This window comes from Clytia hemisphaerica, unplaced genomic scaffold (assembly GCF_902728285.1).
Source record: "Clytia hemisphaerica strain Z4C2 unplaced genomic scaffold, Clytia hemisphaerica genome assembly, whole genome shotgun sequence".
NCBI classification, from domain to species: domain Eukaryota; kingdom Metazoa; phylum Cnidaria; class Hydrozoa; order Leptothecata; family Clytiidae; genus Clytia; species Clytia hemisphaerica.
The window spans coordinates 3,101,026-3,127,715 of NW_027103551.1; the positions used below are offsets into that span (position 1 = coordinate 3,101,026).

Here is a 26,690-nt window from a genome sequence, read left to right on the forward strand (position 1 = left end):
ACTAAAAAAATACTATGCTAGTTTTCCCATCCCCGCTGAATTTTCTGACTTGAATACAAAAAAATTCAAATCCCCAGCCATAGAAAATATGTGAATATCAATCAATTCCCATCGAGTTTTAGTCCGTGATTTTTACCCCCACTGGCTGAAAAAATCCTACCGGGTCTGTGAGAAGGGGGTGTTGTGATATCGATAAAATGATCTTCGATAGCGTTTGCATGGTTGAAAAAGGGAACTGCAGATAATGATTTGATCATCAGTATCACATACACACGCTTACTTTAATACACCTATCAACAAATGTGATGAGACTGGGTTCAAGTTTACCAAGAAGGGATGACGTCAAAATATTTGAAGTATTATTCTGAATTTTTGTGCTCCTTCTAGAGTTTAGATAACAAAAAAAATTTTATCTATTTCATTTGGCGTGCTCGAACTGCCTTCGTGCAAAACTTGTGTAGTATATATTGTGCAGTATATACCGCGGACTGCCTCCGGGCAAAACTTGTTAAATATTTGAAGTCGTAGTATTAACATTTTCCAGGACAACGAATATTGACGTCATCTCCTTGTAAATTCATTACCAGACCCTTCAGGAGCCGACCACGCATTCAAGGGTTGATAGGTTTATTTGCCCAAATATCTTTAAAGTGCGAAAGTTTGCCAAGAGTTTTTAAAACATCAGAAGAGGATCACCAAAACTCATCAACTCTTTTCTAAATAAAATGTATTCTTTTAAAACCAAGACAATGCAACCAAGAGTCCAATCTTTTGCTCTCCAGTAACAATAATAACAGCTCGGTTGATAATTTCAAACTAAATTTCTCTTCATCGATAAAAAATTGCTCTCATAATGTGTGCCAACAGATCTCATTTAAAAAACAAAACTAACTAAAAATTGACGTGGTTGCTAAAATTACTAAAGCAGGAAATTAGCCTCGGAAACAAGTACTTGTCTTCAATAGGAAAAAATGTGAACTTGAATTACTGAATTAATCCGGCCTTTTGCCAAGGTATAAATTTTACATACTATATTCAACTCATCCTTAGCTTAGTCTAGTGATACACGCTTTTTTAACAAGAATGTACTCAATAAAAATATTCATGATGAAATTGGACAAAGAAATTTACGAATTGGTATTTTAGAGCATTTTTAACTGTAAACTGCTAATTATTCCACAGTAAGCCTCAAAACTTCCACAAAAATGCCACTTTTTTTGCTTCAGTTATGTACTAGATGTTGAATATGGGTTGATTTTAGATTCTGATCTAAGAATACCATGAGAATATTTTGATGTTTTTTCTGAAAAGTTAAGAATATCCATGATGAAATGGAAAATATCATTCTTATAAAAACAGCGTTAAAAACTAGAAACAGCTTCAAAGGTTCTTAAAATTAGCTTAGAAATTTCGGGCACGCTAAATAATTGGACTCCTTTCTTTGAAAATAAATCAACAAAAATTATCTAATCATTTGAAAATTTCTAGGTTCAAAAAATGATATTGCTAAAACTGAATCTTGTTTTTCTGCAGCCGCAAAAAAAAATCAACCCGTTCAGTTCCCAAGGCATTATATCGTACCTGTCTTATGTTCTATCACCATTCTACTAACTGTATGGCCCTTAATCCATGAATGAAAAGCGCGGAAGAAAGTTTTATTTCGAACCATGTATGATGTTGTAAAAATCTCTTCAAGCGGACGTAAAGGAAATTTCTAGTAATATTTAAAAAGTCTGTTGAGAATTTAAAAATAAATATTTTTCAAGAATTTAACGATAAGAAAGAGAGTGGGCGAAAAAGGAACAGAAAAAGAATCCTGAAATTAGTCATACCACTTTCAAAACTTTTTTTAAGTGGGAAAAATAAAGAAGTATGCAATGAAATATAAATACATATACTCGCTGACATTAAATATCAACCAATAAGAATACAACGAATTGCCTAGTATATTTAGTTCCTTTTAAAACGACAAAAAGTGAGTCTCTAGGAAAATTTTATAATTGCATAAGGAAATATTTCTCTGAAAATTTATAAGCTTGTACTGTAGATGACAAGGAAATTTAAAAAAATAAATATGAGAACACCTTAGACCTACATCTAGGTATCTCTAGAAATGCTGTAAAGTAATTTTCATTCTCAGGGTTTCTTTTGAAAACCATCACAACAAGCCATTTATAAACTCCAATTCCATCGGACATAGTCCTCTAATATTAAAAATTATAATGTTTAAAGCAAAAATTGGAATAAGAAAATATTATCAAAACTTCAGAAAGTAAAAAGTAAAAGGATATAGGAAACGAAAAAAGTAAGCAATATGATATAATAAGAAAACAAATAATATTATGACAAAAATATCACGTGACAAATCACCAGTCGAAACATGAAACAGGATGAAAGTTTGAGAGAATCTCCCGGTCGTTTTGCTTAAGTAAACAACTATGGTTGGTTGTTCAAACTTTGCTTTGTTCTAATATTTGGAAAGAGAACGAACGAACGAGATTCTTATGTGAGGCGGGGCGCTAATGATTGGCGGGTGCGATATTTTTATATGGTAAGTAATAGAAAGGAAGCACGACTTTAAATGGTCAGAAAAACTCCATACAAAGAAAATTCTTCTTGAAAGAGACACGACGCAACAGGTACGGCAGGTACGGCGGCCGCAGTACCAGGTTTTCACCAAAAAAAACGTCTTCGTCGGTAAAATCGCTATAAAATCGCTTAAATTTCCTCATTCGCCGTACCAGATATGAAAAGTATCCGTTGTGCCTGTGAAATACTAAAAACAGTGATGAAGTTAAGTTATCACAGTAATATGTATAATACTCTACGAGTAATGACAAACTGAATGCATCAACTTATGAATTCAAGTATACAAAATTTGGTACATCTGAGAAATTTGCAATCCAATCCAAAATCTCAATAAAAATATTTCAAAAGGCAATACCAACATACAACAAACTTATCTTTGCAGAGCAATATATGTGAGGAAATAAGAATTTCGGTCCAACTATATTCATTCAGGAGATTTAGGTGGCAGAGCGGCATATGCATTTCGTCCTTATTAGGACTCGTCAGCACTGCATACTGCATACTATATATACTAACCAAAATATCAACAAAAGTAAACAACGATCAAGAAAAAATATTTGATTTCATCTATTCAAATGAGGAAATCAAAAATTGCTTTTCAAGTTCTATTTTCCTGACAAATAGGTAATTATACTAGCAATAAACGCAATATTACATATTTTTGTACCTGAGCTCGTTAAATGAAATACCATTCATATATTGTCAAAGACAACAAAGATAATTATAGATGGGAAAACTAGACTGAGAAAATAATGCTACGAATGTCAAAAGTCAATTACAGTCTAGAAAAAAACAAACTCTACTTCAATGTAAAAATAATCTTTTTTATGAAATAGAAAGCAGAATTAGCAAAATAATTTCTCAAAATTTTGCCCCCACGGGAGCGTGAGGCTGAGGGGCATGAAGCTGTTCTTTCTTTGTTTGAGCAAGTTAAAATGATGAAGCTACAAAAGGACAGTCAAAATTGGCGGGGAGGGGGGAGGGGCTAGGGTTGTGAGCTGACGGGGGTGTGCCGCCCGACTTTCGACCCTCGCACCATTAGCGGGACTAAAAAAGAGGAAAAACTGGTATATTTCGTGAATTTTACGACCCTTATCAGGACTAATTTGACCAAATTTCGATATTTTTAGGGACAAAAAAATTGAAATTGTCCTATTTTCCGACCCTTTATGGGAGTGAGATTTGATTTTCTGATTTTTCCAACCCTTAGTGGGGCTTTGGAGGTCCAAAAAAGGTACCCTTAAGGGCGGCACATACCGTACCCTCCATTTACCTAAGTATCCCCCGGGAAAATTGGTCAGCCGACAATTATTTTTTTTGTCAAAGCAGAGTCTCCATAACTGGAACACCCCAGTTATGGAAAGTTCGGCTTTAAAATTTGATCTTACTAAATTGGAGAGCTGCAGTTGATTCGTTATTTTAGCAGTTTCATGACACAAATCCAAAACAATTGTCAATTGTGCTGACTGCACTGGCTCAACTTCAGTATCTTCCGAATTATAGACCCCATTTTAAATTTTAGCAAAAGGAAATTTTCAACAAAAAATTTGAAATAATATGTTTTTATGGTACCAAGGGATCGAATGTTTCAAATAGGCTCACCTAAAGTATTTGGCACATAAAGCCACATCGACAGAAATTCTCAGATCCTAGCTCAACTGAAGTTGAGAGCAAAATACAGTAGTATCCCATAGGTAGAAAGTGGAAAGTCTCGAGCAAATATTTTGGTTCCTTCTAATGTTCGAGATGAAGAGTCTACAATATTTCAATCCCATTCCAATCGAAATAATTCGAAGCTCACTCTCACACTAGTTCAACTTTCATCCATTAACAAACCCAAGAAAGACAAATGGTTAGTTCAACGTCAAGCGAAAACTTTCAACAAGTTATGAACACAGAAAAATACCATATCGATACAAACGAACATTTCATTTGAAAAACATTTCAAGCAGGAACTGAGTGCCAGGATTTAAGGTCAAGTCAAAAGTCTACTCTAACAAAATCATTCTATCATACATTACGTGATAACTAATGTCTAACACCTAAGAAGGAGATCCAGTGGTATAATAATCCTTATAAGGGTATAGGACATGATTCCGTACTCCACCGGAGTGTCTTTTTTGTGTATAATATGACCTACGTGGTATACCAAGGTTTTGAAGATGAGTAAGCTGAATGATTGATTTATTATGATGATTATCATATAATAACATTTTCAAAATTTTGTTACAGTAAGATAAAAGTAGGACGGTTTTAATCTTACGTTATTATAAACATAACATATTATTGTACTACGAAATGATAAGCCCTTGTCATGATGTCGTCATTAGATGTCAGATAGTAAAGTTTATTATTACACGCGAACTATATAAGAACATAAGGTTTCGATTACCAACAAGATAAGAACATTCTAAGGCTTCGCGGACTCTAATACACCCGATTTCTATTGAAATTGCACAAAAACACTCTTAAAATAATAAGAATAATTTAAAATGAGTAAAGTACTACACAAAGCTTTCAAAAACATTGCGTCACAGAGCAACAACAAAAAACATCCAAAGTGACGTAAGAAAGAAATGAAAGAGTTTTTATCAGTCAATGTAATCTTCCTAGAATAGTGCGGAGACTCGGAAGAAGTGAGACGGAAATGTTGTTTGTCTCTAAATATCATATGACAAGACGCCCGTCTTCATAGCCGTTATAGCGAAAGAAACGTCATTATAATGTGTCATTCAAGACGAGGTCAATTCGTATTGACGCCATAGCGCTATATGTCTAGAGCTCGGTAAGTTTTGATTAATGTATAGTATAATCTCCTAATTGTGAGAAAACTAGTTGAGGTCAAATCTTTTCGGGCATCGTAGTCTGATGGTTACATACTTGTGATGAAATAACAATAAACTTTAAAACCCGTGAGCAATTGAAAGCGCCGATAATGCTATTTTACCTTTAAAATTGGTTTAATTTATTGATCATACTGAAATACAATTTTGTTACAATCTTAAACTGACTTCAAGGTATATCGGTACAGTGTCTTGATTATCCGTTATTACCAATGTTGTATTGATACAAGCTCCCTTGCCAGGGACAACAGTAAAAATTTCTGATTCCCAGCTTGTGTAATTTCAGACGACAAGAAGCGTCCAAAATGAATCAAACCTCATACCACAAAAATAAAAGTCATGAAAAAGTTATGTCTATTGCATTTGAATCTACCAAGAGCTTTGTGTGGCCACGTTGGAGATGTTTATCCAGCTGTCGGTCGCTACATTGTTTTGAAAGCAGGACTCCATACCTAACGCTTGACTGTTATGAATACACAAAGCCAAATTTATTACCTGTTATAATGCGAGCATATCAAACTGACAAAAAAATTCCGATGACACGCCTCGAAAACATAACACCTCATAAAATACGGCAACAGTCTTTTAAAATAAAGTCGCCTAAAATGCAACACGCTGCTAGTAAAATCATTAAACAACAATGTCAAATCTACGAAAGACCTTGTAATTTGAAACTTTGAAGCTGTTTATTATCTGGCGACTCTCTTTTGTTACTTTTCTAGTTCTATCGCTGCAATCAAACCTTACTAGTTGTAACTATGTAATATAGAGTTAATAGATTAGCTTTTCATCAATTACTAAATCTTGAAAGGTTTTGTCAAATATACTATCCTAGTCTCGTCCCCAAAGCAAACTGCGTCAATAGAAACGTCAGCACTATCAGAATCGTGGAAGAGACTAGGCTGCAAGAACCCCCATGTTTTTATATAGGGGATGCGTATCATGTATTAAATTCCTATCCGAGAGTTACCCCTAGATCCCGGCTGAGATTAGAACAGTAGTTTTGCCAGAAACCGGTTTTTAGGCCCGCAGAACCGCCTGGGCTTACGCTGTAAGCTTACAGTGCTGTACTGGAGCTTTAGTTAAGCTTATTCTGAGCACCATACAGGGCTGAGCTGGTTCCCAATAGCCCTAAACCTCGTGGGACAGTCTATTGTTTAGGGTACCCTGCTTCATTCTTCTTAAAAAGGTTCAGAAATCCAATGATTGTTTTAACATTTCAAAATTTCTATTCAAATTCAAATTCAAATTCAAATGATGAAATTTAAAGATCTCTCATATAAAACTTACTAATCAAGCTAATCAAATTTCTAAAACTAAAAAACTCAAAGGTGGGGGTTACTCTCAGACGGGAATTTTATACAAGACGAGCATACCCTATATCAAAACATATCAGAGGGGATGCGTGCAGCCTAGGAAGAAGTGGACTAAGGGCATGTGTACGAGTGTGATAAAATCCTTACCTTGACTGGTTTGTCAGCAAAATCAACTTGAGCGTAATGAAAATGTGACATTTCTTCAATTTTCGGGAAGCGAGCATTACACGCGCTGTTCAACTCCTCACCAGAATCTGGCCTGAAAAAATAAGAGAAAGAAAATCTTTCATGAAGCTTTATTGGTTTTTTGAATCTGGAAGAGGCTGGCTGTGGCAAAATGTGGAAAATAGAGTAGCTGACTGGCACGAAAGGGACTCCGGTATTCTGCTTTAAGTCCTTTCATTTTAAGTCATACATGAAATGAAAAACAAAAGATTATTATGGATTTAATATCGAGGGCCTGAAAAAAGTTAGCTTTTAGGTTAAAACGTTGAAATCGAAGTTGGATTTCCAAGCTATTACACGACATTACCTCAATCGCTAATTAAAACGTTATGGAAGCGCGTTTTGACGTCTTTTTACAAGGGGCTTGATAAGTTTCTTAGAATTCGATTTGAAGATTACTTATGAACGAAACTCTGAAAAATGCAAAATCTTTCAGCTCGTCAAAAGAAATTTAATTAGTTTCTTGTGATGTACTCCAACTAAAAAACTTTTTCAAATGTATAATTCTTTACCTAGAAATTCAAACTACTGTCCCAACTAAATATTCAACAAACACTACAATCCTGCAAGAAATATTTGAGACAAATGGGAAATTCTCCAGGAAGTTTTGAAACCACAATTGATTTGTAAGTGCTCTAAAGTAGGTTCGAAGGGTAGAGTTTTAACTCTGAGTTTTAACGCTAGACTTAAGTCTTGGGACCTTAGGATCTGAGGATCCAAAAGTTCAAAAATGGTCCAATAAGGCTCCGAATATAGCCTGGAAGTCTGCCTACCCGTCTCAAATTGAAATATTCGATTAAATTAAAGAGATAGCCCAAAATCGGCTTTTTCGCCCGAACTTTAAATCTCGAAAAACGTCAAAAATACCGGAATTCTCAATATATTTCTTGAAAGATTGTAGTTTTGACGGAAGAAAAGAAAACGCGTTAAGTGAATTTCATTTTCAAAGTTTCGTGCCATGCATGATCGTAATCTTCAGTGAAAATAAACGTTTTTTTTAATAAGGAACACGTTTATAAAGAACTTGAGGCTGAAAATGGTAAAGAAATTAAGGGATTGTTATAAGAAACTATTCAGGTTCAGAAAAAGAAATTAAGGAACTTGAACTTGAACACATTTACAATAACCTAAATATAAAACGACATACAATGTGTCAAAAAGAGAAAATTTACAGAAATTATACTTATTCAGAAGTTACATACTAAGCAAATCCTAACATAGCAGCTGCAAAAATAAGGAACTCGATAAAAAACTGAAATTCTCTGGAAAAATAAGGAACTCCAGGCTCAGAACCAAGTTAAGGCTTCTTATTAAAAAAACGTAGACAACGAACAATGATATAACGCTATCTTTACAGCATAACACAAGTTTGGTATCGTTGAAAAAGAAGACAGGAACAAAATGAAGAACTTCAAAGCAAAACATTAGTGAAAAGATAATCTGAAGAGGAGGACAAATAAATTTATTTTTCTTCTTCAAATAAATCACCGAGCAAAAGTTTACACAGTAACCAAGAAACGGTAATGACTTTCAAACGTGTTTTTGATGATTAATGTAATGAGTCACCAATCTTTCCTTTTTTTATAAGAAACATGGATATTTTTAACATTCCAGTCAAAGCCAGTTCAAAGCCATAAAAATACACGTTTTTTTTTTATAAGGAACCTTAACTTTGCTCTGAGCCTGGAGTTCCTTATTTTTACAGAGAATTTCAGTCTCAAAGTTCCTTATCGAGTTCCTTACTACATAGGAAATTTTGAACTTTTTGCCCCTTGAAAGATCAAAATTTGGTCAAATTAGTCCCAATAAGGTACATTATTTTCAAATCCACTTATTCTCAGCCTGAGCAGTTCCTTAACAATTCCTTATTTTTTGAACCATTTTCAGCCTCGAGTTCCTTATAAACGTGTTCCTTATAAAAAAAAAACGTGTATCATCCCAAATCAGCCCAAATACGTTTTTTTTATATAAGAACAATTCTATAAGAACAATAAGACTCAAAAATGCCAAAAAAATGAGAACAGTTTAAGAACAATGGAACGGCTGAATTTTGAGTAATTTTTAAAGGTCACATTAGCTTAAAATACCTCATGACCTAGAAATGTAAATAGGATAAGAGCAGTTCAGTGTTCAAAGTGTCAAAAAATGAGAAAAAAAAATTACTGGGGTTCTTATAAAAAAAAGTGTAATGGACAAGACTCAAGTTGCAGACAGCAGAAAGAAGAACAGTGAATAGAAAACTGCAGCTTAATTATCAACAAATGTTTATAATAAAGACTCCTAAGACAGACAGAAATACAGTTTTTCATAGTGGGAATAGGCCCTAACCTAAGCTAGAGATCACTGCACAAATGGTAAAGATTCCTAAGTTAGTGAAAGAACCAAGCTTCAAAACAAAATAGAAACCCAAATTGAAATAATCCGAATTTCATTCATCATGTTCTTAAAAAACTACAGGTTCAAACAGCTATTAGAATGATAAAATATCCCTAAGAGAAAGACTGGGACCTACCATTGCAAAGCATGTTGATGGTTACCATAGGGACTAGTCATACATTCAAATATCAAAGATAGTGACGTTGAAATGGATGATGAAGATTTTCTTGAAGAAACAGACGAACTTCGGCGAAATGAACCAATCATTCGCTCCATCCTTTGTTTTTGTTTTTATTATTTTCAAAAATTGAAAAAATTATTCACAAATTAATTCGAACCACTATCTATAACTTGAATATCTTCTGAACTTGAATAAAGTTTTCTCGTCCCTATTTAACAATGCTTTATTATAAACCTTACTCCTTATCTCGACCTTCAAGAGTCTATTATTTTGCTTCGGATTAGTCTTATTTAGGAATTTTTCAGATTGTGACTAGAACAGTTAGGAAATAAAGAACGATTCAAAAACTTAGCACTAGAAACCATAGAAAGTTTTGACCTTACAATGATAAAATCTAATGTTTTGTACAAGGGCAAAGACAAAAAGATGAGCAGTATCAATTTTTTATAGTAAAGAAAATTCAGAGAAATGTTAGAATACTTATGTCCTATCCAAGAGACAGCGTGTAAGCAGGGAACAAGGGTGGTGAGAAAAAAATGTACAGAAAAGATCAAACGAAAAAATCCCCGATTATTTTTTCAAAGAAAATGTTACAATGCGAAATGCTCCGAAAAGATTTTGATAGAGACCAATCCGTTTGACGTTGCAATTGTTCTCTTCAAAACTAGAGTATGGGATACTAATAACGGCCACCGACGCATATACACGTTTTTTTATAAGAAAAAACTATATAAGAAAATAAGGCTACGATGGCCAAAATACTAAGAACAAATTAAGAACATTTTAAGGCTTTGCAGACTCTAAAACACGCGATTTATTGGAAAGCGCATAAAATTACCCACGAAAAAGCGAAAATAACAAAACACATTTTTAGGCTTAAAATCTGAAAAAGTTAAGAACATCCGAAGGGTTCAAAAATTTGGGATCTTCCCCGGGGGGGGGCAGCTGGGCAAAAGGACCGACGGGTATGTGCGGGTCCTAAGGGTACCTTTTCCAATATGTTTAAAATGCACTGTAAGGGTCGGAAAAACTAGAGATGCACTGTAAGGGTAGAAATTTCAGAAAATTCTTGAAAAATCTAGATACTTTGACCAAAAATGCTAGAATTTTGACCATTTTTTGCACGAAAGGGATCGAAAATTTGGGGGGAAATGCACTTTAAGGGTATGATTTTCACTGATTTTTGCTGCACTGTAAGGGTGCAATTATAAAAGCCAATTTTTGGCCCGCACATACCGTCAGTCCGCAAACCCAGTGCCCCCCCCCCCCGGGGGATCTTCTTATAAAAAAACGTGTAATACAGTATTCTAAGCAAAATCAAGATCGTTAATTGATAACTTGATTTTGAAGTGATCGTCGTCTTATGCAACCGACTCCTGACTGAGAAATAGGTTATCACAAAAAGTGTTTTCACAAACTCGTCCCAAATGAAGATAAGAGTGGTACCCCACAAACAGTGAAAAACTAAACTATAGAATCTAATTTTCCATTTTTCATAAATAAGGTGATGAGAATCTACTGGGAGCCTAATAATCAAACTGTTTCAAAAACTATATTGAGAATAAAGAATCCCCCTTTAGAAATTTTATAAGCAAACAAAAATAAAGACGAAAATTATTCATTTTAAGAAAAAATAAATTCCAAATCACAAAATTGCGCAGGGAAGTATTACATTTATTCGCAGCTCCAAAATAATTACAAAACTGCGCAAAGGATATTACAAAATGGCGCAAAATGTATTACAAATTGACGAAGGTATCACGAATCTGCGTCAATTTGTAATATCCTTTGCTCAGTTTTGTAATTATTTTCGAGCTGCGCATAAATGCAATTATTGCACAACAATAGTTTACACTTCTGTTTTTAAATTTTCATTTAGTAAAAAAATAGTATGAACAATCAACAGGGAAGAAGATCTTAAAATAACATCTTAAAAAAGAAATCCTAATAGCGACCTCCCATGGGACAAGTAATCAGCGAGAGAGTGACAAATCGAACCTTATGTTATAAAGGATTAACCTTCACCTAACATCCTGGGACGAGATGGAGTTTTTACAATCTCTTATTCGATTTCCTGTCTAGGTTGGGCATTTTAAACCAGTAATTTTTATTACTTCAAATGACCAATTATTAAAGAATCTTATAAAAACTCCACCTCATCTGAACATCCTGCTTAACACGTTCTCTACCGAGCCTTTTCAGAAATCGACTTCTTGGAATTTCATGGAAATTTTTAACTTTTAGAAACTCCTATGGCCTCAATTTTTGCTTCAAACAATTTCATATCGTATACCAATCGTCGCAGAATTTCACATTTGAAAAATGCAAGCAAAAGTTTATGTAACAAAAGTTATAGTCTTTCGTAGTATTTCCAGTATGTTGGCCCTTCTATACGAATATATTCGTCGCAGTAGTAAATAGTACTGTCAACCTTAGTGTAAAAAATTAAGGTAAAAAATTAGATCCTTTTTTTAGTACCTCACCCCTAAGATTTTTGGGAGCTCTTATAACTTTTAGGCTCGATCGGAAGTTAAAATCAAGAAGTCAACCATAAAGCTGTTTTATACCACCCCCCCCCCCCAAAGGTCAGATAAGTTCCCCAAAGAACATATTATTGACAAAAGGTTGACCCTTAGATTAAAGAAACTTTTTCATAAAGATTGTTTGTATTTCTCGAAAGATTCCTGTGAATGCGTTAATAAAGAAATCCCCTCATTCCACATTCCAGCTCCATTAAGTCGGCTATAAGACCAAGCCAAAAACACCAAAAGACAATAAAAAATGACTGACTAAATTTTGAGCAACACAGCATGACATCCCTTTGCAAAAGAGCAACAAAAACCTACTGTAAAACGTTTATAATTGCAGACAGGTTTTTTCACAAATCCCCTCTATATACAAAAATCAAACTCTCCCTTTTCACATCTTTTTTAGTCCAAAAAAAGTTAGAATAGAAATAAACTTTATATTTCCTTAAATTCTTTTTGGTAGAATCTAAAAAAAACTGCACATAATATTCCTAAATATTTTATTTCTCGTTGATTATCGTTGATTATCCCTCCTTCTTTAAAACGTTTTGTATGAAAACCAATGATTTCAAGAAAAATGAAGAAGACGAAAAAAAAAGAGAGAAAAAAGATAAAGCAAAGGAAAAACTATATGAAAAATACAAAATATTTTTGATAAAAAAAATAGAGTATAGTAAAAAGAAATTAAGAAAAATCTGCAGACTTTTAACTTAATATCACCGAAAAAAAATAGCCAAAGACTTCTTCAACTAGAGATCGTGAGATTTAAAAAAATCAAACTGAATGTGACCAAGACTTAGAAATATGTCTTAAATCTTAGAATGCCTCATTTGGAAAATATTCTAGCATTTCCTCTAATGAGTGTAAATTCAAATAAAAAATTCTTCACTTCGAAAATATTTCCTGTTCTTATAAGTAACAGAAATTCCTAATGTTTATTTTTTTTCCGATTAATATTATTATCAGGGAAATATTGTGCAAGAGTTTTTGCCTTCTGTTAGCTTCTAGCTCCAAGGTAGCCAAATGTTGTTGACAAAGCATAGTGTCCTCCTCGGTCCCCCCCCCCCTAACCAATTTTCCGATTTTGAATGGGTGAGGGGGGGGATGAAAATTTGAATAGTATAAAGGGGGGAAAAAGAGGGGGAATCGATAGTTGGCAAATTTGGTGGGGGGAAGTGTGAAATAACTTCAATTTTATCTCAGCAATAAAGGTCAGTCCACATGATATCATGTGATTAGATCATGATTGAAAAATTAACAAATTTTCGTTCCATTTTGTCTAGTATTCCTTTTGCAGCAAAATTTTATGTTTGTGTCAGGCTGAAATTTGAGAAATTTATACGGGTATATGGGGGGAACTGATATTTTCAAAATTTTCTGGGGGGAAAGCAAAAAAGAGGGAACTAAAAAACTGAAAAGTCATAGGGGGGAAAAGAGGGGGAGATTTTAAAAAATCAAGAATTTGGAGGGGGGAACAAACCCTGAAGGACACTATGCAAAGCAAAGAATTTTTAGTACATTACCAGTAGCGTGTTGTGTCGACCAAAACTGGGTTGGCAATTTTCGAAATTTTGACGCCTCTTTAAAAATTAAGAATATCTTTGCAAAAATGACGCGAGGGAAGCGAGTACGAAAATTTTCGGGTATTTTTTCTCTTATTGGATGAAAACTGCAAATTAGTAATCGCCAAAATTAGTAATCAGAGGTGCCTTTTTCCAACCATTGTATTTCGACACCCCGAAACTCGGCTGCCCCCTCCCAGTTGCCCCTTTATAAAGTTCAAAATTTAGACAAACTTTTCCTCTTTTTATCTTTCTACATTTTGGTAGCCCCTTATTAGAAACCCAATGGTGGAGAGGGTGGAGAAAGCCTTTTGGGCAATAGCTCCCTGGAAGCTCGATTCTTATATTCTTATTTCAAAAGAAAAAAAATTCAAAATAGCTTGAACACTCAAACACTCAAGTCACGTGACTTATAGGAAATTTTCTTCTTCACGAGAAAAAGGATGACAGGTAATCAAAGAAAAATCTGGTGAAAAGGAGGATCCCGAAATTGAATAGGAGAAGATAAGGATTATAATGAAGGAGAAAACTTTAGACGTTTTCCACACCCGGTTTCCGTTGTCCTTCCTCTCTTTCTCTTTCACTGCACTTTTTTAGAGCAAAAAGATTGAAGAGTTAACTTTTGGAGAACGAATTTGTACTTCGTATGTCAGCTATCACAACTGATACCAAAAAGATAGGGCAGTATCATCTTGGCATGATCTCTTCCCAATTGGGAAAAAACGCCAAAAATTCGTTTCCAAACTACTCCATTTTTCTTCTTGGGAAGAACAGAAAAGATTTGATGTTGAATCATCGTATTTTATCGAATTATCATCGAATTTCATCGAAATTTATAAGACAAAAAATGAAATTAGAGATTTCATCGCCATCCAAGAGTTTGTAATTAGTTTTTTTCCAAATCATCTACGCTTGGATAGTAATTTTTAATGAGGCACTAAGTCAGGGTGTAAAATTAACATTAATGGGTTTATAGCTTAAAAAAGGTTTTATTTTTACATAAATGTTTCATATCAGACACATATTTCATATCAGGACAGTGTCTGCCTATTGTTATATTATGCTGATATAACCAAAAAAAAGTGTTTTTCTTTTCCTCTTTCTGACCAATCTTGCTCCACATCCATGTCAATCCAATGTGAAATAGCTTGTGAATTGAAATTGATGAGTAAGCAAACGATATCACTCTTATTTAAAAACAAAACCTTTAGGAGAACATGAAAAATACTAACTTGAAGTATACGGGTAAACATAGCAATGATCTAGAAGAACAAAATAACGAGTTCATCTTCTTCTTGTATTGGCCGTTCCTCATCGTTTCATAAGAAATGTTCTTCTTGGGTCCAAATATATACAAAATGTTTCTTCGTTGTTTTTTTTCTCGATTACTTCATAATGTGTCACTTTTGTCAGTCTAATAAATAACCATATGGTTTTAACAGGCGTACTTTATTTCAGTAGTACTGTGATAGTTTCGTAAATTTTTTTGTAAACTCTCTTCCCTACCAAGAAACGTAAATGAAAAATTTAAAAACACCAGTCAAAAAAACAACAAAAAAGTAGATTCCGCCAGGTTTTCAAAAAGGGTGAATTTCCAATCTTCCAAGATACTATATATACTAATGTTGAGGTATGAAATTTTAGCGAACATACACTTTTCTTTTCACCACTGTACAATGAAATTAAAAAAACAGAAGATTCACTTTAGCCATTGAAAACATGATCAATATTGCATTTCAGACGTCTAGTATCCATTCAAATATATTTTACTATAAAGATATAATTCACAGAGGAAAACAAAAACAATGACAGATAGAGGAAATTGAAAAATTTTGTTAACTGCCTCAGAAAATAAAGAAGCACAATCTATCACACAAAAAATAACAAAAACCTTTAATTCCCCTGCGAACTGTCTGGGACATACAAAAATAACTCTTATGTCACAAGTAATTAAGGATTTTTTTCTCTATCTATCACGTTAATTATGCAATCAATTGTCTTTTCTGTTTTTACTAACTTCAATTTTATTAGATTTACAGTTTTTTTGTTTGTTTGAAAAAAGTAATTAAATCCTAAATTACCTGTTAAAACCTGGTCTTAAGCAGTACAGAGTTTAATACAGAGGCAGGTGGCCATAATCTACAAGAAGGTATCAGGGTTGGATACAGTTGACGCTCTCTAATTCGACGTTCTACTATTCGATACGCTCCATTATTCGATAATATCAAGAAACTCTCATAAACGACACTTTTCTATTCGATAAAAATTCGATGAAAATCCAACCCCTTGAAAATCAGATTAGAGAGCATCAACTGTACCTTGAACTTATTCGAATTAACATCATAGAGAAGAAATTAATACAGGTGGTATTAATTTAGTTTGATACAAAGGGAGAGAGAGCCAAAATCCAAATAATTGTGAAGCCATAGGAACAAAACGTGCAAATTGACCAATAAACGTTCAATCTAAAGTTGCTTTGGAAATCAATCTTAATTCATTATCATTTTCATAGATGTGAAAAATCAGGCTTAAAAAGGTTTGTTCTAATAAGGCTTGCTTGGAAACAATCTTGAATTGTCATAATAATGATGGATGACTTCCTTGAAAAAAATGTACACATTTTTCTTCATAAGAATATCTAGTCGCATAAAGAACACTAAACTTTGACCTATAACTTAAGAAGACTATCCAAAATAATGTTAGTAAACCCATCACATTCTAAGAAATTTTTACAGAGCCTCAATTATAACAGGTCCTTGTAAAAAAACTTTGCTTCACATTGAAATATCCTGAAAATTCAATTACGAAAAAACCGCAATAAAATAGACTTAGCAAGTACGCATACAAAACTTTTTTCACAAATCATTCAATCAATCAATCAATCATTCAATCAAGTTAGTGTTGCACTTTTGACATTCTCAATTTCCTTCTTTAAAAAACTCCAAGGATTTGATAAATAAAGATTATTACTTGCGGTGTGGTGGGCAAAAGGAAAAGTTTCCATACACGGGCGTTTCTTGTATAATTATTCATGATATGCACCATTGCAATTTCTTCCATGGGCGCAACAGCTGATTGGTTGAAAGTGACGTATTGACTGATTTTACGTCACTTGCAACAAGTCAGCTATTGGGTCCGTGATGTAATGTCAAAAGTGCGTATCATGAATAAGAAAACAAGACTCAATTTTGGCCAGAACCTTTAAACAAATTTAAGACCAATTCCAGACTTAGAAAATATTATGAAGAACAATTTCAAGTGAAAATCACGAAATATAAAACAGTGCCTCTACCAAAAATTTACTGGTTCTTATGAAACGTATAAACGTTTTTTTATAAGAAACAAATTATATAAGAACATAAGACTTCGATGGCCAAAATGTTAAGAACAAGTTAAGAACATTTTAAGGCTTTGTGGACTCCAAAACACCCATTCTCTTAGGAAAATAGACATAATACTCAAAAAATGAACAAATAAGAACATGTTTTAAAAACATTTTTAGGCTTTAAAACTCAAAAGTTAAGAATATCCCAAGGCTTCAAAAATTTTGGATGTTCTTATAAAAGAACGCATAAACTTTTCTTATCTCGCGTCAAGAACGAGACGAATTATAAAGGATCATTGCTGGTAATATTTCCGTACTATTCTTTGCATAATTAGCCATTAAAGCTAATTGTCTACTACACTATAACCATGACTATGTTAACAAAGCACTTGACAGACCTTAATGGTGTAAACTTTTAGAATTTCTGTTTGTATGAGAGTTAAAACCAGCCAACCAATTGGATTAATGAAGTTTTTCTCACAAGAAAAAATCAATTGTGAAGTTGTTAGAAGATCTTATACTGCAAAGCATAAATAAAAATGTTATTTTTTTGGCTATAATTTTATCACCCTTATCAAAAATAAACATCAATTGAACTAACTATACTCATAAAATGATATACCTAACTATCGAGTTATTTCCAACGAAGTAACTGAACTTGACATACTTTTGTCTTAAACACTTTACAGATTTAAACTAATATCTTTGTTTTTTGACAATGAGGTTTTTCTTTTATAAGGAACCTAACTTGGCTCCGACCCTGGAGTTCCTTATTTTTCCAGAGAGTTTCAGCCTCGAAGTTCCTTATCGAGTTCCTTATTTACTTAGCTGCTAAGTTAGAATAGAATTTGCTAAGTATGTAACTTCATTAGATATTGTATCATCTTTTTATTTTGGTTATTGTAAATGTGAGTAAGTTCAAGTTTAACTCTAAATATTCCTAAGCTTGATTTCTTATTCTGAGCCTGAACGCAGTACTTTAACAATTCCTTAAATTTGGGACCATTTTCAGCCTTAAGTTCCCTCTAAACGTATTCCTTATAAAAAACGTGTATTTCTAAAAGCTGTTTTATTAAAAATGTTTAAAAAATATACCTAGAAATATTTTTCTTTTTGGTTTCAAAAATAATTGATAAATGACTTACGACAAATGTTTGATGCTTTGGCAGGGTATCAGTTCTTCATCAACGCTGGCATTCAACAAAGTGATTTCAGTCTAAAGGAACAAATGACAGTAGATAGTGTTATTGCAGATTGTGCACAACGTTGTTTAACATTCACGAAAATCATATGGTGAATGGTGAATGGTTGAAGCAGTACAATAATTTAGGATCATTGTTGACTATATTATGGTGAAGATCAGAGATCTGACCTCAAGGAGAGCAAGTGTTGAAATACTAAATAAAATAAAGATGAAACATAAAAAGGGACTAAAATTTTTATAATTATATGTTTTTTGCTATTTTTTGAATTTTTCTAAATATATAAATCAAACCAATCAAACATATATATGCTATGTTCAGACATTACGGTTCGAAAAGAGATGGTTCCGAAACACTGTGTGGACACCGGAAAAACTTCAAAAAAGAAGATTTTACAAGGCAGAAACGGATCGAAAGAGTTACGCTACATTATTTTCACCAGAACAGAACTGTTCCGAAACGTTCCGAAACCAATAAGAACAGTTCCTATTTGTAACAAAAACCATACTGGAGCGATGCTAAACCATAACGTCTGAGCATGATATTAATTATTATCTGCATTTACTTGAATGTTTTTGTCTATGTCACTAATCAAGATGTTTAAAAAAAACTTTTTGATCAACTCAAACCTTGATCGGTGGAGCACCAGATTCATCAAACATGATGCTATTTCTTTTGGTGCTGGATCGAGAATCCACTGCTAGTCTCATTAGCTTTTTGTTCACCCTATAAAAAAGAAGAATGGAAATTCTTTGATAAAATTCATCATGAAAAATATTTATCTCAAAATTTACAAAATTTGGCTATATCACGTGGTAGGGCAAAATATCCACAATATATTTTGAATGGAATTAAATTAGTAATTGAAATCATTGGAACATTACCTGCTAAGTTTCAATAGAACAAAGAATAAAGACTCATAACACTGGGGATACAGTATCAATGTATCAATGATATAGGAAATTTTCTCCCAGCATTGTTATGGTACCTTTTTGATATCCAATAAGAAAAAATGTCAGAAAATGTAATTTTTTTGAGTATTGGTTGGAGATACCTGGTGACATTGTGTCTACATGGACCAAAACATGCAAACCACATTTTGATGGATTGGTGGTGCAAAGATGCTATGATACTGAGCTTATACCATACTACTTAAAAACTATAATCCTACAGTACCATACATTTTGATGATAAAATTCCCAATGAAATATTATAACATATTTTCTTCAACAGTAAAACAATTTTTATGCAAATTTTAAACCTTTAGTCCTCCTTTTATTATGCTATACCAAAATTTTTCATTAAAATTATTATGATAGAAATGGAATGTTTTTTTCAAAGAAAAAGTGAAGAAAAAATAAAGAGGGAAATTAAACATAATCACGAAACAAAAGCCACCATGTGTGCTTTGGGTTCAGTTTTCAATATGAAAAGTAAAAACACAGACAACCACTCTCTTTAAAATATCTCCTTTGTGCTAAATAGAACACCTGAATAACCTAGGGTAAGGGAATTTTCAACCAGAAAAAACCAAAACATGAAATATCAAAAGAATTTTAGAAAGATTTTGTCTCATCTCTGACCATGATCATATAAAGAGATAACTGAATCGGGGAGGCTCCTAAACACTTCAGGTGGCTAAAGGATGAAAGTAGGTTGCATATTTTTCTCTGTGTATATAAATATTGTTGGTTGCAAACCAATATTTTTTACAGGTCTTTGTTGATAACTCAAAGAAAGAGGACAATCTCAAAATTCGTCTCCAAGAAAACTGAAGATTTTTCTATTTGGCTGACCATACATTTTGAGATGGGCACTCTTTCATGTAGATGGGACCTTCCTCATTATGTAATAAAAAGGGTCAATCTGAAATTTAAGGTTAGCTAAACAGAAAATTCCTTTCTCAGACACTAGTTTTGAGATTGGCCCTTTTGATTTGACAACGACGAAGTACCATAAGACCTGACTAAAGATTTTAGTTCTTTATGATAAAGTTAATTTGTAGCATAGGAAGAATTAAGAAGAATTCGAATTCGAAATCAATTTTTTTACATTTTTTTTGTCTTACCCTCCTGCACGTGGATTGAAAGTGGTACTTGCTTCCATTGTTCCTTTCTTTGTAATTGTGGTGGCATCAGCTTGTTCTTTAACTGCATGCTTTTTCAATCGTAGATGTACATGATCGATACTTTGAGGTGACAAAACTTGAGTCATCCTGTGTTATATATTGCAGCAAGTTTATACTAGCAAGTTTGTCTAGTAATTTGGTAGTAGAAAACACGGTTTCGATGTTATTTTGGATTTTAATTTCGAGTTAGACAGATTTTATTGGCATTTTTGTGTTTTGATTTTATTCCTGAAATAAAAGATCATAATCTGTAGTACATTATTTATGTATCGGTGCAGCAATGAAAAAGTAATACTGTTTGAGGGGAGAAAATTAAGAATTGTATCATCTTAATTAATGATAACATGTACAGTTTATGTTTGTGGTATAATGAGCTATTATTAGCAGATGATTCGACTGAATAATGACATAATCATTCATACAAGCTGACAAGTATTCCATGAAAGTTAGAAATTAAATCACATTCAACAATCGAGAAATATTCATAACCTCAAAACGTATGTATCATCAAATCGTGTGTAAGGTATCAAAGACAAACAATGAATTAAGATTTTCAAAAAAAACACATCTTCAACGTACACATATGATAAACATAAACAAATTAGTCTGATATAGAACAGGGAAAGGTGGAAGAAAACTCTCAATAATATTTTAGGAATGATGATAACCAGTCTCTGAGTGTCAGCTTCGAAAAGCAATCCAGCTTGATTTCAACAGTCTGACCTTATGGAACCTATGTAAGATTTTTTAAAGCCCTAAATACTGATTAAACAAGGAAAAACAACAAATTACTTTTAACGCATGAGGTTGGTCACCAATTTAGATTCTTTCCCACGTTAGTTTCTAGCCGACGCTAAAGGCTAGCAACACCTATCCAGTTTGCTTCAGCCTCCACTTTATCATTTGCCATAATGATTTTTGTCCTCTTGAATTCCTATACTGTATCTCACCAAAATACCTTACTAACATTATAATTGCTGCTAATAAAACCAACCTTCACGACTTCATACCTAATGGTATTCACAACAAGGTCAAGTAAAAAACAATTTATATTGACATCAGAAAAAAAGAACATTTTTCTACAACATATGTGTTAACCATATGATAATTAGTAAGTTCTCAAAATAAAGCATTCTTGTTTAAAATAAGATGTTATCAGTAATGCAAAAAAAAGCTTCCTATCTTATAGTTGCACAGATTTACCATTTAAATCATTACACAGCAAATCAGCTTTGAAACATTAATCTGTTTAAAAACCTGTCTGTGTTTGTATTTTAATGATAAGCTGAAAGTAAAAGTAAGACCAAAACATGACATTTCTTATTTCAATAAGTGTTAAAATAATTTGGCCTGTGAAAAAATCAACCTCAAACCAGATCAAAAACCACACAATCAAAGAAATCCTCTTTGAGTAACCAACATAGTCTACGCTTTTAGGCCTTACTCTTGGTCTATAGGCACTGCTATGGGCGGCCACTAGTGACCCCCACCGGGAATTGCTTATTAATAGGTTTAAACATAATAGACAACTTTCACAAAAGATGTTTATCAATAGAGATTTCAAATAAAAGAATGTTTAAAACACAGCTGATTGGCTTAGGTTTCGAAACTCTCTATTGTTTCATTAAAACCTCAGTGCGCATGCGATTTATCTGGAGAATTTCAATATTCAAAACAAGAGCAGTGCTCATATCCCGAAGAGTAGGACTTTTACGCTCGAAACGAAGGAAGATATGACGTAGCCTAAACCAACAAAACTTGAGACAAGTAATCATAAGACTTGGTAAAAGGTATTTTCTATTTCATTTCATGTCATTTTTCTGTAAAACTGTTTTTAATGTAAACAAAACTGAGGAAACACAGCTATGATGCATTTTTTTGACAATTTGGTGACAAATCAGGACAAATACAAATAGCAACAATTTTGTTTCTATTTAAAGCATGGCAACTAAAGAGATTCAATTGGTAGCACTGAAATCATAGCTCATCTCAAGGTTTACCTCTCATCGTAAGACTTTAGGCATAATATTATTAGCATTAATTCAGATGTAGCATTAATTCAGATGTATCATTTTGAAGCAGCCTCATTTTTCGAAAATTTGAAAAAACTGACTACAAAAAACATCAAAAAGTAGCAACATCTCCATGAAAAATGGAACTGAAACTCCTTAAATAGCTTCTTTAAAAAAACGTTTTAGCTTTCTTTTGATAACTTTAAAAAAATTATAAAATGGCTGTTTCACTATATATTGCTTCCAGCATTTTCATTAGATATAGAGCTAGCTCAGTACTGAAAAGTATCCACAAATGATGTGGCAATGTTTTTATTTCTATCCCTTGGCTTGGCTCTAGACATCAGTGAAGACAAAATATACATAAAAACGGATATATTGGACATTAATACCCAATGCTGCACTTTTGATTTCATCAGATACAAAAGAACGTGGGTCAAAATACAGTTTTTTTTGGATTGCAACACAACATAGATTTCCATGTTTACTTCGTAAATTCTCCCAGTATTAAAAATTTTCTAATTCTAGAGTGATAGATTTATGTAGTGGTTGATTCACCCATTCTGTAATATGTATAAGCAGAGTTTAAAGCTAGTAATAGCATAATTTAAAAAGATGTACAGTACTATTAGATTAGTCACAAACAAACTTGGTAAAACATGCTTGCCTTTGTCAACGACATTTTATATTCCCAAAAGCAAATTTAAATAAGAATTTTTCTCTTTATGTTTTTTTCTCTTTAGTGTTTTTCGGGGTTTTGCTTTTGGGAGTTTTTTGACATTATAAAGGTTCAGGTTCAATGTGTCATTGTTTTGATGATAATGGAGTTTTTATTCATCCAAAATGACATTGCACGTATATCTCAAGCAAAAGGTGATATTTAAACTTACCGTAGCTTTGTGTATATTGTGTATCGACATACCTTGTCTAATACTGCCATAGCAACTATCTGGTCTGCGAAGTAGTTACAAGTAAATAAAGCAATTTTTTAAAAAGCTTATTCACAAGGTTTTATTTATAAACATTTTGAAGGGATAATCAGGTGGTCTGAGATTTAAGGGTACCTGTTCTTATAAATGGGAAAACTTGATCCCCCAAGTAGTTTTATCAACTGACAAGCCTGTGTCAAGATGAGGCCTTTCCAACGTGAGAGGTTTAGCGAGAGGTCCCACTATAATTTTTTTAAGTCCCTAAGAAGTCTGTTGGACTTGTCAAAGGAGAGTTTCAGGGGGTCATGTAGCCAGAGTGTTAGGCGTGATGTATAACCTCCGTTCTTCAAGTTTTCACTACACTTATACAAACACTCTCATTGCGACTCGTTTTATCGCATCAAATCAATCATTCGAGGAAGTTGTTGGAATGTTTACAAGGTTGTTGACAGAAAATGTTTTGTTTGATTGTCAAATGATGACAGCACTGTTATTAATTTTGTTAAACTAATAAATTGATGTTTGTGAGTGCACTTTATAATTTTTGATTCCCTTAAAGAATCAAATTCTGGTCTTCACGTTACTAGATGCCCCTTTAGATTGTTACAGATTATATTTAATCAGCCTTGTGACTTTCTTAACATACCTATCTCCAGATAATCTCAATTGAATGGAATCAACAATCAAAATGCAATAATAGAACGATATTGAAATTTGATTGTCAAACTTAATCAAATCTCAATCGAACATCAAAGTTCTAGGTGATATTCGATTTAGTTTGATTGTTGTGCAACTATATTCATTTCTCATTGGGCTCTTCCCAATGACAGCAGATTTCCAAGCTAAAATGTTTTTTAAAATTCCTGGTTTTTCAATACAAAAAAAGCAATTGAAACTCCTGGATTTCCAATCAGCTAATACAAAGTCAACTTTTTGGTGGAAAAATCTGGTATTTCCGATGTATACTTTTTTTTTTATTTTGACAAATTTTATGGAATTCCAAGGCAAGGGTTTGAATAAAAAATTGAGTGGAATTTCCATAACACTCCTTATATTGATTTTTTTCTGGAAGAGCGCATTTGAATACTTTGGATGAGTGTTCAATGCCCTATTAGGTAGCTGGTCCCTAGTCTATAAATATATAGCTCCAGGTCTAGGCCTTACTCTTGGTCTATAGGCACTGCTATAGGCAGCCACTAGTAACCCCACCGGGAATATTCTTTTTAATAGGATTAAACATAATAGAAGTTTTTAACAAAAGAAGTTTATCAACAAATATTCAAAACAAAAGAATGTTTAAACCACAGCTGCTTAGGTTTGGAAACTCTCAATTGTTTCACTAAAACTTTAGTGCGCATGGGATGTATCTGGAAAAAATCAATATTCAAAACAAGAGCAGTGCCCACATACCAAAATAGCTGGGAGACCCGTCTACTCTGTTTGTGTGATTTCAAAGTATAGCATTTAGTTAAAACGAATATAGAAATAACAGAGTAGCCGGATATTTTTGAAGATGCCAAATCTGGTTGCAGAATTCTATTGGCTGTTAAACAATCGATGAAATCACGTGATATTATTGTTTAGATTGGCGATTGGAAGTGTGCAAACCTGATTGGCTAAACTTATTAACAGCTTTTTTGGCACGAAATTCAAACCAAATGTAAACAAATTCAAACTGGGTCTAAAATACCACACTCTCAATGAGTAGCTGATGCTTATGTGGTGAAAGTTTGAATAGAGAGTATGGATCTCCAGACTAATACCAAAGAGCAAAGAGTAGTAGCCAAGGTTCTAAGCTAATAGTATAATTTTGGCTTTAAAGAGATTATACTATTACCTTAGTTGCAAACAAACTCGGTAAAAACATGCTCCACTTTTTACGTATTCCCAAGGCAATAAAAATCTTTTATTATCAAAGGCAAAAATAATAACATCTCAGGTGAGTTTAAGGCAAGTCCAAAACCTATTTCCTGATTTTCCCACTGCTTCTCAATGTTCCTTAACAATTAAAGTATGTAGCTTAAAAGAAGCGTGTTAACGAGATGATTACGGAAAGTGCTGGGTCAAAAATTTGAATCTTATCTTAAGCCAATTTCAAGATATCTGCCAAAAACTGATTTTGACGTTGTGAAATTCGCTTTATTTTTGACGCAGCACTTTCCGTAACCATCTCCTTATTACGTTTCTTTTGAGCTATATGCAAGTGTTAGGATTAATGGGAAGCAGTGGGAAAATCAGGAAATAGGTTTTGAACTAGCCTTAAACTCACCTGAGATATACCGTGAAGTTGGGTACAGTTGCATCATAGAGGGATACATTGCATCAAATGGCCGATCAATCAAAGTAACAGAATTTTAAAACAAATTATCTACGCATCTTCCCTCGCAGCTCTATATATATACTGTACCATTTTTGTTTTGATTTAACTTTGTATTTTAATGACCAGCCAGGTCATTCATTTGAGGGCAATGCATGTTAGCCTCTGACACTGATGCAAGTTACCCAATCTCACGGTATTATTAGGCTACTTCATTATCTTCCTTCGTTTCGAGCTTAAAACTCCTACTCTTTTTAGCCAGAGTGTCAGATGTGATGTCTAACCTCTGTTCAACTAAGTTTCCAGACGTCCGCGCTTGATAGGATGGATCATCGGAATGGCTCGATGACGGATCGATATGTGATCGATGGATTACTTAACGATCCGGATAGGAGATCGATGGAAGATTCAGCCATTAAAAAGTCTTGAGTATCGATCCTTCGTTGATCCATTATTGAGCTAGTATTTCAATCGAGTATATCGATTTGTCATCAATCGTTAATCGATTCGCCATCGATCGTTAATCGATTTGTTATCGATCGCAAATCGAGTATGAGTCGATAGGGTTGATAAGATCGATAAAAGATCGATGATAGATCGATAAATAAACGATAACTAATCATAAGCTTTAAAAAATCTTGAGTATCGATCCTCTATTGATCTCCTATCCGGATCGTTAAGTAATCCATCAATCACATATCGATCCGCCATCGAGCCATTCCGATTATCGATCCTATCGAGCGCGGACGTCTGGAAGTTTTCACTAAACTTATACAAAGGTGAAAGGCTAAGGCTTGATTGTAAACAACTCTCGTTGCGGCTCGTTTTATCACATCCGCAATTAGCTACCGGGTGTGCCACAAAAAAGTTTCGCTCTTTGAAACTGATTTTTTTGAAATTTTACCAGATTTTTTGGCTTTTTTCAACAAATTTTCTTCCTTTTGATATAATTCAACCTTCCATTATTATTTATTATATATAACAATAAGGTCATTTAGACAGCTAAGTGGAGGCTAACATGCATAGCCCTCAAATAAATGACCTGGCTGGTCATTTATCTCCGCTGCGAGCGGAGCTGCGTAGTTGTATTTTAATGACCAGCCAGGTTATCATTTGAGGGCTATGCATGTTAGCCGATCTCACGGTAGTTAGCTGGG

General features: G+C 33.4%; 2 protein-coding genes across 2 annotated transcripts in view; one reads left to right on the forward strand and one right to left on the reverse strand.

Annotated features, from left to right (window-relative positions):
* LOC136800285 (rho GTPase-activating protein 32-like) overlaps positions 1-20,505 on the reverse strand; it is a 44,818-nt gene extending 24,313 nt beyond the window's left edge. Inside the window, exons 1-4 of the mRNA XM_067056909.1 lie at positions 20,216-20,505; positions 18,777-18,873; positions 18,091-18,161; positions 6,896-7,007 (exon numbers count right to left, since the gene is read on the reverse strand). Of these exons, the coding sequence (XP_066913010.1) occupies positions 6,896-7,007; positions 18,091-18,161; positions 18,777-18,873; positions 20,216-20,361 (426 nt within the window). The 5' untranslated portion in view covers positions 20,362-20,505. The remainder of the gene's footprint in view (positions 1-6,895; positions 7,008-18,090; positions 18,162-18,776; positions 18,874-20,215) is intronic.
* LOC136800311 (ras-related protein Rab-6B-like) overlaps positions 1-26,690 on the forward strand; it is a 197,105-nt gene that overhangs the window by 44,537 nt on the left and 125,878 nt on the right. The window lies entirely within an intron of this gene.